The sequence below is a fragment of the Zingiber officinale genome, chromosome 6A, assembly GCF_018446385.1.
Source record: "Zingiber officinale cultivar Zhangliang chromosome 6A, Zo_v1.1, whole genome shotgun sequence".
Taxonomy (NCBI): domain Eukaryota; kingdom Viridiplantae; phylum Streptophyta; class Magnoliopsida; order Zingiberales; family Zingiberaceae; genus Zingiber; species Zingiber officinale.
In genome coordinates this window covers 92,849,338-92,864,923 of record NC_055997.1, presented here as the reverse complement: position 1 = coordinate 92,864,923, position 15,586 = coordinate 92,849,338, and the positions used below count along the sequence as shown (strand labels likewise).

At 37.1% G+C, this 15,586-nt stretch overlaps 1 protein-coding gene across 1 annotated transcript; it reads right to left on the bottom strand.

The window, feature by feature from the left end:
* Positions 1-7,627: 7,627 nt before the first annotated feature.
* Positions 7,628-14,494, bottom strand: LOC121996944 (probable polygalacturonase). Its single transcript, XM_042551115.1, has 5 exons — positions 13,823-14,494; positions 13,158-13,278; positions 10,219-10,467; positions 9,677-9,830; positions 7,628-8,249 (listed from the first exon to the last, which is right to left on the bottom strand). Exons 1-5 carry the CDS (start codon positions 14,249-14,251, stop codon positions 7,730-7,732), a joined length of 1,473 nt encoding a protein of 490 aa, XP_042407049.1. The 5' UTR covers positions 14,252-14,494; the 3' UTR covers positions 7,628-7,729.
* Positions 14,495-15,586: the final 1,092 nt, after the last annotated feature.

Below are 15,586 nucleotides of genomic sequence, written 5' to 3'. Positions count from 1 at the left end.
AGTATTAGCCAATCAAAATTCAAGGTTAGTTTAAAATATATATACATGCGTACGTAAACTCGATTGGTCAATGAAGGTCGGTCGGGTACTAGGGTTGAAAATGAGTACGAGTAGAAACTCGATCGGTCACTAAAAGTCGGCCGGGATAACATAGCGCAAGGGTAAAACTGATCGGTCGCTAAAGATCACTTAGGTGCTAAGGAGGAAACTAAGCATAAATGTAAGCCCGATAGGTCATTAGAGGTCGGCCAAATGTCCATAATAAACGAAGTCAAACATGAAGTTAAAATAGCCCGACCAAAAGAAGTCAAAGGAAAATAAACATCAAAGAAGCAAGAATTAAGGGTATCAGCCATTAAAATATCCTAGAAGATGATAAATTGTTCTTCAAATACAAAAATAGCTTGAGTTACAAATAAAACAATTTGGGAAACAAGTCGGAAGATGATTCAGCAATTAGTTCCCGACGGTCCAAGAAGTTGGGTGGGGGATCAGAAACCAGGTGGCCTAGCCTCTTCAATTGTTTCGTTCCCCCCTCAACTCCTTTGGTGAGGGCTTCGGCGATGGAAGTAGCTATGGGAGCATTAAATTCTGGAGATTCTAACATTGCCCATTTTCTTTTCTCGAATCTCTCATCTTCACCCGCCATATATTCTGTCAAGGCATCTTGAGAGGTTTTCAGTTCAGCTTCTTTAGAAGAGAGCTCTACTTTAATTGTAGTCAAGGATGAGGTTAAGGAGGTTAGCTCGGAGTTCTTGGATTCTAGTGCAGCATCCTTGGCAGCTAATTCCATAGCGTGAGCATCCTTCAACTCTTATAGTTGGGATAACAACTGAGCCTTCTCAGTAGCATATGTATCCACTTTGGATGTTAATTCAGTGCGGAGAAGAGTCTCTGATTTAGCCTTAGATACAAAATCTTTAGTAGAGGTTTTCCATTTGATTGAATTTATGAGTTTGGCCTCGAGAAGTTGACGAGTTTCTTGTAGCTGGCGAGATAATTCCTCAGAGGCTTGAGAGGAGGAGGTTCCAGAAGCTTGTAGTTTTAGCTTAGCTACTTCTTGGGTTAACTCATATATATGTTGATGCATATTCATATTATCGATCCACTGCTGTCCAAAAGTTATTATTAGAATGTATCATAAAAACAGAGGGATGAAGGGTATGTTACCTAAGTTTCCTTAAAAGAAGATTGGTCAGCCCATTTAGTAGGAATAAGTTTCTCAATTTTTTTACGAGTCTCTCCCTAAGCTGTTGTTAAAGAACCCCCAATAATATTGGGAAGGTAGGAGTAGACGTGGAAGAGGACGATAAGGAGCTATGGAGAGAATGAGGGGAAAAAATAAGGATAGGAGAACCCTCATCTATTGAAGGCGGTATGAAAACTAGTTCAGAAAAATTCATCATGAATGTCGGATTGGGGTTAGCGCTCAGAAGTGGAGAAGCTTCTGGTAATTGAGAAGTGGAAGAAGCAAGTGTAGGATATAAAGAAGAGAGGGTAGGCTCTAGAGAAGAAAGGGGAATATCCCCTGTAGGTATCTCCTCAGGGGTAGAAATAGCCCATTTTGAGATCAGGGTGCTAGTGTCAAGTGACGCCCGGAGTGTTTTCTTGTAGGAACAGCCTCAGGTTTCTGTTCTTGTGTCTCTTAAGGGGTATCTTCTAAAGGTATGTTGGTGGATGCTTCCTCAAGAGTAGTTGAAGAGTTAGGAACGAGAGCTAGTTAACTTGAGGACTCAGGTAGGGGAGCACTAGATGCTTGAGCTGCGACATTAAGTTCTGCTCTAAGCTCTAGCTCCTTAGATATTACTTTTTCCTCATCTAGACGAATTGCATTATCAACTAACGCTCGATACAGAGTATTCACTGCAATAAACAAAAAAGCATTTTAGTCTGTAAAGGAGGGATAACTAAGAATTTTAAAACTTACTAAAAGAGTATTGTAAGCTCTTTTGAACAGTGCTCAAGCCAAAAAGATATAGGAGATCATCGCATATCCATTGATGAATGTAAAAGCGATGACCTAGTAATTTGTTAGAATATTCAGAAAAGATAGATTGTTGATGAAGTTCTCTTACATCAGGGAGAAGGGGAAGAGAAGATTGTCATTTAGTAGACCACCCAACAGGACCGGAGAATTTAACAAAGAAAAAAGGGGATTTCCAACCCTTGATAGAAGAAGGAATTTCTTCAAAGAATATCATTTTCGAGCGAGATTGGAAGAGAAAAACCCCTGGTTCCTATTTCTTGGTGTAAGAAAATATAAAAAAGTTTTGGGAACTAGGAAGTATACTGAAAAGGCGGAACACCATGTACAATCCACATATGTATCTGAAGGCATTTGGGGTAAATTGTTGAAGAGGAATACTAAAATACCGGCTAATATCTATCAAGAACGTCGGAATGGAAAAGCGTAAGCCCGCAACTAGTTGATCCTTAAAGAAGGTAATACAATCGTCAGGAGGAAGATAAGGATGAGCGGCAGGTGGTGGAACCCTAATATGGTAGTCTTTAGGGATTTCATACCGAGAACGGATAGAAGTTTGGTCGGTGGAGGTGAAGGAAGAACAAATTTGAGCGTACCAAGGGAGTAGAGATTCTTCATCCGTGTCGAAAAACTGAAATACTTAGAGAGTAAAGGACTTACTGAATCCTAAGGGGGAAAAAGGTCGCAAGAGAAGATCGGAGAAGATGAAGAAGCATGAGTTGTAGAGAAAGCTCGAAAACGAAAATCTCCAAGGAATAACTAGAAGAAGACGAAGAGTGAAAAATTTAAAAAAGGTTTAGGGCTTTAATGCAAGGTAAGGATTGCCGTTGAAATAAAATGATTCGATAAACATGAGTCGTTGATTTGCCAAGGAGAAGGTTTAATAAGACATAAACAAAAAATGTACCAGGGGTTACTTAGAAAAGAGAAAAAAAAATACGTGGCGCTCGCCCAGGAAGGGGCATTTATGATAGACAGAACAAATCGAATCATACACTGAACCGCCATATCTTCGAACATTCTCTTTCCGTTGAAGGACCAATTACCAATAAGACCACTTTGAAAAATCGCGCGAATCTTAAGATATAGACAAATAAACAAAATTTGTGAATAAGGAAGAGGACCTGATTGATTGTAATCCCGACCGACCGTGTGTGTAGAAGAGAACCCCCAAAGCTCGGTCGAACTCATATTCGATCGGGCGTACATAGGGGATCCCTCATTCGACCAGTCCTCACGCGACCAACCATAAGAAATACTTAGTAAGGTAAATAGCATAAGCAAACATAAACACAAAACTTTACATTAACATTAATAATGTTACAATCATAACTCTTGAACTTCTACAAACAAACATAGCAAATGAACAAACTTCTACTAAATTAGCTTCCTGGAATTAGTAAATTATTCTGCTCATCTCAAGTAGAGGTGTGTAACAAAGTGATAACCTGAACAAATTTTAGGGAATACAGTGGATGGGTAGATTAACTCATTATCATGTTCTGTGGGATAAAAATAAATTTTACCCGGTATTATTACCAACAGGAAAATCTTTCATCCAACGGAATTTAACTTTTATTTAGAACCACCAGATTGTTTTTCTCATCCTAGGTATGGGCGGGTAAGAGAATGACAGACTAGATAAAAGGAAGAAGTTCGTCCTGTCCTCTTGCGCTTGTATGATTCACCCTCTGAAACATGTGACTGAGAGGTCATCTTTGATCTGATCTGATCCAACTCAGCTTGCAGAAGATCCACCCTAGTCTTTTGCTAGTCTAAGACTTGTTGTTGTTGTGATATTATAAGTAAACCATCTACACGAACTATTTTGGTTAGAACGGTTATCTCTGAAACGTGATGGACTTTTAGATCATCCAACTCCTCAGTCTTTTGCTTCAAATCTAGGTAAGCTGTGTCCTGCAAAGCCACTTCCGACTGAATTTGAGATTGAGCGGCCAACAAACGTACCTCTAGTTCTCTTTGATGCAAATGTTGTAGATCTAAAGATTGCATAGCCTCAGTTAAGGACTTCTCCTTCTCGGATAATAGTTGATTCCAGGGGAAGATATGAAGTCATAACTCCCAATAAAATCTTTAGAGAAGGAGTGAAACAAGAAACAGTAAAGCTTGATGTTGTAGAAAGTATGATCACACCCCTATTTAACTTGCTGGAGGTGTCATGAGATCATTGTAGAAGAAGTCCCGGGGTCACTGTAAAGGGGTATCACAAGATCACTACAGAGAATAGCAGAAGGACAAAAATAGACTTAGGTCTAGTCAGTCGGTTATACCTCCTTCGACTAGACTTGAAGGGGAGGCTAGTGATACGGGTTATGTTAGATCAGCCGAGCGAATGGAGGAGGGGATTAGGTTAAGAGAGATAGGAAGGATATATTGTCGGCCAATCACAGGTCGAGCGAATATCCAGGCACTCATATATGCTCGGCCAGGCAAAGACCGCCCGAGCTCCATGCATTCATACATGTTCGGCCAAGCAAAGCCCGCTCGAGCATAAAGGCATTCAGCCTTATAATGTTCTCAGTACCTCACCGGTCGACCGCAGGCCGAGCGAGCACCCACATGCTCGTATATGCTCGTTCGGGCAAAGCCTGCCCGAGTATGAAGACATTTAACCTTATATATATAACTCTCAGCATATTACCGACCGACCGCAGATCGAGGCCGAGCAAGCACCCACGTTCTTGTATATGCTCGTCCGGGTAAAGTCCGCACGAGCATAAAGATATTTAGCCTTATATAATATTCTCAGTATCTAACCGGTCGACCCCAGGCCGAGCGAGCACCCACGTGTTCGTATATGTTCGACCGGGCAAAGCCCGTCCGAGCATAAAGGCATTTAGCCGTATATAATATTCTCAATATCTGACCGGCCGACCGCAGGCTGAGCGAGCACCCACGTGCTCGTATATGTTCGACCGGGTAAAGCCCGCCTATTCATAAAGGCATTTAACTTTATATAATATTGTCAGTATCTCACCTGCCGACCGCAGGCTGAGCGAGCATCCACGTGCTCATATATGTTCGACCGAACAAAACCCGCTCGAGCATAAAGGCATTTAGCCTTATATAATATTCTCAGTATCTGACCGGCCGACCGCAGGCCGAGCGAGCATCCATGTGTTCATATATGTTCGACCGGGCAAAGCCCGCTTGAGCATAAAGGTATTTATCCTTATATAATATTCTCAGTATCTGACTGGTCGACCGCAGGCCGAGCGAGCACCCACATGCTCGTATATGCTCGTCCGGGTAAAGTCCACCCGAGCATAAAGGCATTTAGCCTTATATAATATTCTCAGTATCTGACTGGCCGACCGCAGGCCGAGCAAGCACCCACGTGCTCATATATGTTCGACCAGGTGAAGTTCGCTCAAGCATAAAAGCATTTAGTCTTATATAATATTCTCAATATCTCACCGGCCGACCGCAGGCCGAGCGAGCATCCACGTGCTCATATATGCTCGGTCGGGCAAAGCCCGCCCAAGCATAAAGGACAGGTTCGACAAGATGGTAATCTAAACAGTATACATGGTTTGAACGACCGGCCGGAATATATTTAACAAGAGGCATTCTTAACAGTATATATAATCGGCTTGAATGATCGGTCGAGACATATTCAACAGGAGGTATTCTTAACAGTGTATACGACCGGCTTGAGCGACCGGTCGAAGCATTTTCAACAGAAAGGATATTCAATAGGAGGTAATCTGAATAGTATATACGACCGGCTTGAACGACCGGTCGAAGCATATTCAAGAGGAGGTGGTTTGAACAGTATATATGGCTGACTTGAACGATCGGTCAAGACATATTTAACAGAAAGCATTCTCAACAGTATATGTGGCCGACCAGAACGACCGGCCGAAACATGCTTAATAGAATTTTTGGCGGGAAATATCTTCTAGAAGCTTCTTCAGATATGATGACGTGTCATAAACGACAAAACGGGTACATCTGGGGTACAGAAAAGATTCCTTAAAGAATTATTGCACAAAGTATAGAAAATGACTTCATCTCCTAACAAACTCTAACAAACCGGGGACCACCTCACGACTACGGAGGTCACGTGAGGTGGTATAAAAAGGGGATCTTCTCCGTTAGTAAGGTACGCAAGTTCTAGCATCTGAACTTTGTTTCACTTCAATTACTATTCTTTTTCTTCTGCTTCTTCTTCTTCCATCTTTGAGAGGAACTGACTTGAGCGTCGAAGGGCCTAGCCAGGGATCCCCACCTCGGTCTTAGGTCGCTAACGCTTTGTTGACTCGTCTCATTGTGCGTAGGAGCGTGGAGGAGTTTCTCCAGATCATCGGAGTTCGTCTTCATCAGAGGTCATCATCATTCATCGGAACCAGCGCTCATCCTCGCAGATCTCAGATAGGATCAGTGATTAATCCAAGCAATTTTTTTCTTATACACCCTTCAAAAATGAAATTTGAAATCAAGGTTTGCATCCCTTGGTGAAACCTCTTGAGTGTGCATTGGGTCTAATAAAAATAAATATGGAAAAAAAATCAAAAAGCTCCTTTTTTTTATTGAAATCATCCTAAGGGTGTTTTTTTCCATTTGTTATTAAAATAGTGTCCCATCTTGTGTTAGCATATTTTTGTTTTTGAAAATATCTTTATTTTCGTCGATGTTATTGTTGCTATGAGATCATAACTGCTACATAATTATAATAACTATGATTTTATAACTATTATATAGTTGTAGCAGTTATGTAACATAGCTGTAACTACACAATTATAATGGTAACAATTTTATAACTGATACAACATGATATTGACTAGTGTTGATCAGAAATAAACTGTTTATATTATTACAACTACGATTTGTAACTATTGTAATATAATATTTATCAAGTATTGAATATAGATGACTGTTGTAACTATAGAGCAGCTACGATGTTATAATTGATATAATATAATATTAATGATCACATAATGGAATATTTTTTTAATAATAAATCAAAAAAAGATGTTCTTTTGATGATTTGAATAAAAAGAGATATTTTTTAAAATTTTGCCCAAAATAAATTTGATCTTCCATTCCAATATCCTTCAAATTCAAGTAATAACTTTTTAGGCTGAGTTGTCTTCTCATCTCAATTCCTTTAAAGAATCCTAAAGCATTGAATGTTCCTTCAATTTTAAAATTTCTAGTGGTCCTACTTTGGGACGAAAGTTATTGCATGTTAGAAGACAACCTAAGCCCTGGGGCAAGATGAAATCATTCTAATGAAAAAGTATAATTCTTGCCTCAACTATGTTCGACCATATTGTTGCTTTGACGATACGCATAAGACACGACTACTCAACTAACCAAAGAGTCATGACCCAAATTTCCAATTCGTCATCCTTCAATATTGAGCTACCAACAAATTGATGAAGTCACCAACAAAAGGAGGGAAGGTCCGACTGCAACAATTGCTATTATAACTACCAAATTTCCAATAATAATTAAGATAATTATTATACCAGGTAATAAAGATGTTAATACACATATCTCTTCGTTAGTTGCTAAATGATGAAAACAAAATCAGCATTCTTTTTGAGTAATTTTATCAGGAAATAGTTTGGCTAGTTTTAACGTACATTTTACCTTAGAATTTAATAGGCAAACGACTGCACTGCAAGACCATATTATCAGGAATGAAAAGAGACATTTTTATGTAATAGACAATCCAATCAGGTGTAACAATGAGGTGCAGGTGTAACAATGAAAATTTCAAATGCGATAGTCGATGTTAGTTTTGTTTTGCGACTCCGAACGCATTACTACATTTCCCTGCTCATCGTAAATGTCCAGGTTCTCACATGGTGCAGGGAAGATGGGCCCTATGGCACGACCCTCAACATAGGAGCATTGGAAAACATGCTTATTGTAGCTTGACTGAACAGACACGTCCCGGAAGCTAACACCTTTGATGGGAATCTCTTCACTGCCATGGAGCCGAACAGGAACAAGAACATCATGCCCATGGATCCCCACGAAGGATATATTCTTAATGATTGGAAGAGATTTGGGGTCAAATCCTGGGGGGTGCTCATTGTAATCTGTCTTTATGACAATTCCAACTCGCAGATTATGAAAAGTCACATTCTGGCAAGTGATGTTTTGAACATAGGCCCCTCTCCCTGGGGCTGTCTTTATTCTTATGCCTCGTCTTGAATCCCAAACAATGAGGTTTTCCATCAGGACATTTGAAACTCCACCTGACATCTCGCTGCCTATGGATACTCCAGCACTGTTTCATAAATATACAAGTTGAAAAACATGAGAACCCTTTAAACATCGAGGAGGGAAAATAAGCAGAAAGAATCATCCTGAGAGAAGTATCTATATTTCTTCTTCCGTGTTGAACTTTATTTGTTTGACTCATACAGAAAGGAAAGAAGTTGCTCAGGCTTTGTAGAATATGTATATCGGTAAGGGATACTACTGCTAGTTGTTTGTTGCAAAAATAAGCTCTTTCTCAATATCTACTCTTAATAGGTGTAAATAAATCAGAGTGCTTGGAAAATACTTAGTTGTTTTAGGTCAAAAGTAATCTAGAGTAGTAGACCATTCTTCACATAACAACAATAACAATCAGGATTTTTATACCACTAAGTGGAGTTATATGGATCTTATTTTATCATTGCTAATTAAAAAAAAAATTGTCTCCCTCTCCTCTACTAATGCATGTATTTATCATGTTTTCACATTGCCTAAAAGTGTCAATATCATCTTAAATACGACCCTTGAAGTTTTCTTTTAATAGACACAAATCTCGACTCTCTCTCTAATATTTTTGTTTCTTACCACACCATCCTCATATGTCCTTACATCCACATTAACATCCTTATCTCTGCAACTCTCATCTTTTGATTATGAACTTACTTAGGGGGTGTTTGGTTAATGAATTTGGGAATGAGGGAATGGAATGATAGTAAAAGATAGTTTTTTGATTATGGATTTGGGAATGACAATGATTTCTAGAGTTATGAGAATCAGCCAAACTCATATAACTAGGTGGGCTTCATTTCCATTCCCATTCCTATTCCACTTTACTATCAAACTCATACCCATAATTATTCCAGTAATTTAACCAAACATCACCTTAATAACCCAACATTCAACTTCATATAATATAATGGGTCAAATCATCGTTCTTAAAATTTTCCTTTAACCGGTACCTTATGATCACCAAAAACACTTAATGTCCTTCTCCATTTGAACCATCTTGCTTCTTCATATAAGTTCTCTCAAAATCATGGGGTTGAGATTGTAAGATTAAATAAAATCATAAAACAAATAAGAACAGCATGATGAGAATGGTAGGCCTCCAGTGAAGTCTTCTGACATATTGACAGAAAAAACAAATTGGTTGATTGAAGGAAAAATCTTATAGGTTTACTTATGCTAGGTTTGTGACAATCAAAAGAAAGAAGAAACTAAGAAGAGCATCAATTGAAAAATGGAAGTTCCCTTTCATAGAACCTATGTACTCTGTACTATGACAACTAATTAGCCTAATGAAAACTAGCAACGTTTGATTACAGGATGCATTTAGAATATCATTATTTTGTATGCATGCCACAAAAGAGAGAATAAATTTTTTTTTCAGTAGCATCGATTACCAAACTAATCATTATTTTGATTACAGGATGCAAATTTTTTATAAAATCATACCTCACCACAGATCGAACAGTGAGATTGCGAAGAGTAATATTAGTAGATGGATGCCCATATGCTATTCCATACTGATCCCAGCCACTCTTTATGGCTATTGCATCATCACCTACACATATGTATGAGTTCTCTATCAAGACATTCTTGCAAGAATCTGCAGAGACCATGAGCAGTTGTCAGGATCAGAACTGCAATGGTTAAGAAACAAGGGAAACTAACAATTCAGATAACTTCAAAACAAGGAACATAAGTAAATCTCTGCCTTGAATGAATTTATTGATTTTTCTCAAGAATAAGAGTCATATGTTTTATTCTTTTAGGCAAAAATATAAAAAATAAAAAATAAAAGATGGAAAGGAACAGTATTTCTAAGGATTAGAGTTACTTAATCTTGAGACAAAAAATTTGCATTAGTACTTAGCAGTTAGGCATCCAAAAAGAAGTAATGAATCAGAGAACCCTAAATGGAAGATCTTGAAAGAGAATCCTTTGAAGTCCAAATCAAAGTAACAAGAAAGAGGCTTAATGATGACATTGCATACCTCGGTCAATACCATCTGTATTTGGAGCTCCAGTAACAGGAGCCAAGATGGTAACATTAGAGACTGTTACATTATTGCAATCATATGGATGTAATGTCCAAAAAGGAGAATCACGCAGAGTTATGTTTGAGATGACTATATCATTGGACCTCATAAGCTGCACAAGAGGTCCTCTTGTGTAATTGAGAAGTTTTTTCTTGTATTTAGTCCACCATGAATGACCTTGACCATTTATTGTACCATTATGTCCTGTTGATACACAAGAAATGCTTTAAATATATCAGAACACTTGCAAATTTCCTGTCATGCAATCCTAACAACAAAGATGTCATCATCAAAATAGCCTTTAACAAACACATATTAAAGGTAAGGTTATAAATGAACCAAATGTTGGTGAACAAGCTTAGTATTTGATTCCATAAAGCTCGTTTATGTTCAATCAATAGTTGAAGAATATATAAAATTAACAATTTTGAACACTAGTGAGCTTGGTTTGTTAATGTTCACCAAATAAAGTTCATCAATCAATAATTTATGAATAAACTTATTTAATAACTTGTGTAAAATTTAATTATAAATCTATTTCTTAATTTGTTATTTAAATACATTAAAATATAATAATTTATTTTTATAGCCTTAAATTATTCATAATATCTTTAACAATAGGAAATAATATAATTTTTTATATTAAATAAACATTTATTATAATTTATAAGGAAAGGAACATTGTCAATTGATCTTGATAAAAAAACTCGAGGTCAACTTGAAGTTGATATGATTTTTAATAAACAAACGTGAATAAGCTAGATGAGTAAATAAACAAGTTTGTATACAACTAAGTTCGACTAGGCTTATTTATACTGCTAGTTAAATAAATAAGGTAGCACACTACTGTGAATTTTATAAGCTTATGAAAAGAAGAGAAGAAGGAGAGCCTTGGCGCAACTGTAAAATTATTGTCATGTGACCAAAAGACCACGGATTCGAATCCTGGAAACAGCCTCTTGCAAAAAGCAGGATAAGGCTGCGTACAATGGATCCTTCCCCGGGACCCCGCATGGCGGGAGCTTCGTGCGCCGGGCTGCCCTTTATGAAAAGAAGAGAATAGATATGAGATAATATAGAAGTTATGTCTGGAAATGAAATTTCCCACATCTTAGCAAGCTATGGGAAATAGTTGTCTTGTTAACACAAAATATGTATTATAAAAATCAGAGAATTGCCAGCAAGAATCTTTTCACATATTTCAATGATCGGTGGAAACGGAACTTCACACTCGTCCATTTGTGCTTTAAAAAACAAAAGTTGATAGACTTGCCTGAAAATAATGCTCGAGGAATTCTAACTTGTAAAAATTCTTTTACTAGGAAGGAGTTGCTCAATGCTTCACACCTAATTTTAATTCATATGATTGTTTTCATGTTTATAATAACTAAAGCAAATACACAAACATGTCAAAAAAGATACTGGAATTAGATTTTAAAAAAAAACATCTCAATGAGAATAACCTTAAGTCCGTGTATATGTTTTCAGCTAGATTTAGTTGCATAATATGGTGAAAAAAAGGTATATAGCTAGACTACATTTTATGACAACAATGTAATATTGACTAAACGAAGTTATACCTAATGTCATAGACATCCGTAGACAACTTTCTGAAACTGCATGATCCTTCTGTCATTGTGATTTTATTATAAATTAGGGATATGCATTATAATTAATGGTTTTTCTCATATAAAAAAAAAGAAAAAACAGAGTCAACTTTCTGTTTATGTATACTAGTATACTTTCATAAGAGACTTGGAACCGATGCAAGTCCTTTTAATTTGCATATCTGACAATTTGCATACCTCAACAAGTTATACTTGTTAAGACAGAAAGAATTTAAATATCTCTACAATAGTATGATATTTTCCACTTTGAGCTTAAGCCCTTATAGTTTTATATTTGAGTTTTACCCAAAGGGCCACATATCAATGACGATATCTTTCCCTTATAAACTTATGATCTTTTCCATGTGTTTTCAATATGAGACTTTGTTTGCAACCTTGCAACCCCAACAATCCCCCCTCAAACGAAGGAACACAGCCCCCCTCAAGCGGAAAGTCTATTCGTTTAATATTCGATTCTCAACCCACCAGGTCTTCCTGCCTCTATCCAACCGACCTACTAGGTTTTCTTGCTCCTCGATCCACCCAACCTACTAGGACTTCCTTGGCCCTCAGTCCAAACTATGGCTTCTCTGTCTAGCTGTCCACCAGGACTTCATGCTTGGTGTCTAGTTCTCCTAATTCAGAAGCTCTCACTTCCTTTGTTTGAAGTTAATATTCTACTCATATGGTTCGATTAGACCATATTTCTTGTGTGCAGTCGGCGATTAGACCTTCCGGCAGTCCGGGACTCTAACATCAATTGTTAGGACCGAAGGAATTTAGATATCTCTACAATATTATGATATTATCTAGTTTGGGCCTAACCGCTCATAGTTTTATTTTTAGGTTTTACCTAAAAGGCCTCATACCAATAGAGATATATTTCCCTTATAAACCCATGATCTTTCTAATGTGTTTTCATTGTGGAACTTTGTTTACAATTTTGCAACCCCAATAACACTTTCATAAGATGCTCACGAAGCAATGGAGTTCCTCACAATTTATATATCCCGCATAAAAACAAGAATTCTATAGAGAACAAACATTCTTCTCCACTGTCTTACAAATATGCACTCCATTTTCTTACCTCAATATGTTAATATCTTAATCTTCCATTTTTTGTCAACATTCCTTGGACTTGCAATTTTCATGTTAGATTGCCTGTCTATAACATCTTGACATTTGGAATAAATGCAGCTTCAAAAATAGTATTAGGGGAAGCCATGCAGTAATCTAGATTTGAATCAAGGAATAGAAACATGAAGCAGCAGAATTAACTACACTTACCAGTTATAATGACATCCTTCAAATTTTGACCATGTATGAGACTTCCATATCTAGGCCCATTGTGTTCCCGCCCATATCCATAAGATGGCAAAGGAGGCATCAATTGCCAATAACTCTCATCCTGATTGAGAAACAACACAGATTTGGCCAAGAAAACACTCATAGACCCACAAGTAGATATAAACCACATTTTGAAAAGTATCCATCGAAAAGTTCTAAATATATATTTTTGTATCTACCATGTTCAGTTTCAACACAAAATTTAACCTGAACTTATCTTGAATTTGTGATTCACCTTAAGTTATTCTTAATTCAATCTAAATGTGAAATCAAAGAAGCACATTTTAGCAACAAGCACCAAACCAGTAAATTTTGCAGTGAAAGATTAACCGACAATAGAATAAAGTGCAGAGTTTTAGTTATGATAGATGAATTGCTGGGTTATTAAGCATCTTTGCTTTGATTGGACAGAGAATCCAGCATTTAATGTATAAATTTGCTAACGAGACAAACTATAAGTAAAAGTAGAATAAACATTACAATTTAACACCGACCATATATCTAATCTGAAAGGAACTATGTTGATTTGAAGTGAAAATTAACATCTTGGACGTATAATATGGAAAAATCCTAAAAATAAAGGCATAAGATCGCACTTAGATTACCTCAATCCCAAGAATCACTGCACCATTCGCTAGGAAGAGAGTCATGTGGCTGGTGAGATTGAAGGGCGCGGTGAGCCAGAGCCCAGCAGGAACATTGAGCTGACCGCCTCCCTTCTCTCTAAGCTTTGAGATCTCCACCACGGCACGCTCAAAAGCCCCCGTGTTCAGCGTCTTCCCATCCCCAACTGCACCGAAATCCGTCAAATTGAACACTGCCGCTCGCATCACTGAATCCGGCTGGGGCGCTACCACTCTCCAGCGAAAGAAAACAATGCTGACCACCGAGGTACTCTGCCACCAGAAAACCATAACGAGGCCGACAATCCAGAGCAGGAAAACTAGCGTCCTCCGGGTGGTGAAAAGCCCCACCAGCCACCGAGGATGCTGGTGGAGATGAGATGTCCACCAGGAGGAGAACACCTCCACCATAGATGCTACCAAAAGAATCGAGTCTGATCTTCAACTTTACTCTGCCAGAAGAGAGGAAACCAGTATCGATTGGAAGATCTCGAACAGGAGGAGAAGGGAATCGAGAAGGAGATTGGGGATTGCGAAGCTAGCGGTTAGTACATGGAAGAGCGATGGATTGGGGGTTTAAAAAGGAGGAGAGGTAGGATGAGTGAAGTTGAAGGGAAGAGGAAGGATATGACGTTGAGGGAGAGATTTGCCTGACAGCCACTGTACGATACAACCACTCTTCCTCACACTTTTTGTTTTTGTGTTTTTTTTTTTTTTTTGGTTTTTTTGGTTGGTTAGCCACCTTTCAAATTTTTGGAATACACCGGTCTGATCCTTTATTTCTTATATACCACTTAGATAAATTCGAAAGCTTGTTGAAGATTTGATAGCAGACCTCCACAATTGACCTATCGTGGTGGGTTGTCATACTTGGATACTAAAATACACACTTAAGTAATCGTATTTTGTATACACGTATGAATCATTAATTCAAATTACATTATGTAGTTTTATTATACATGAAAATTTTTATATGCAATTAATAGATATAGTCCTAATTTCCTATTAGGATATGACTAGAGGCAACAATAGAAACATTCCGTCACTATATGCTTAGCTGAGAATCAAATAAATATGCATTAGAAATTAAAAACAAACATTAACATGTTTATGTAATGTGATTTCAAATCTTTATTCTTATTTAATAATATATTCATCAGTAAATCATTTTCAAAAGCTTCTATTTTTCTTGAAAATTCACTTAGATTTCTTTAGGTCAGAGTATTAGATTAAAATCAAATTGAACTTAGCCGAACTGATATTTTTCAAATTAACTATACTGATTGAATCTTTAAAAATAACTGTATAAATCAAATCGATAAACTATTGATTAATTCCATCAAAAATTAAATTAATCGAATTTTTGTAATTAGTATTTAAAAATTTAGTTTTTTTAATAAAATTCATCTTCGGTCTTAAAAAATAAAGTTTTAAAATTTATTTTGATCTAAAAATTCAATTTATTCAGTTTAATCGAATAAAAAATTTTAAAATCAAACTCGAACCGAATTAACTAATTTTTTATGAAAAAAATTAAATTTTAAATTTTAGTCAGTTCGATCTGTTTATTTAGTTTAACCGAATTTTTACTCACTCTAGATTTTTCTACTGAAAAAGAAGTCCAGATGTCTAAATATTTCTATCCTTCATTCACCTAGCTGGCTCGACACCATTGAAGATTTCTCTATAGAAGATGATTACAATGGAAGCTTTAAGATTAAAAAAAATACATAAGATAACTCAAAA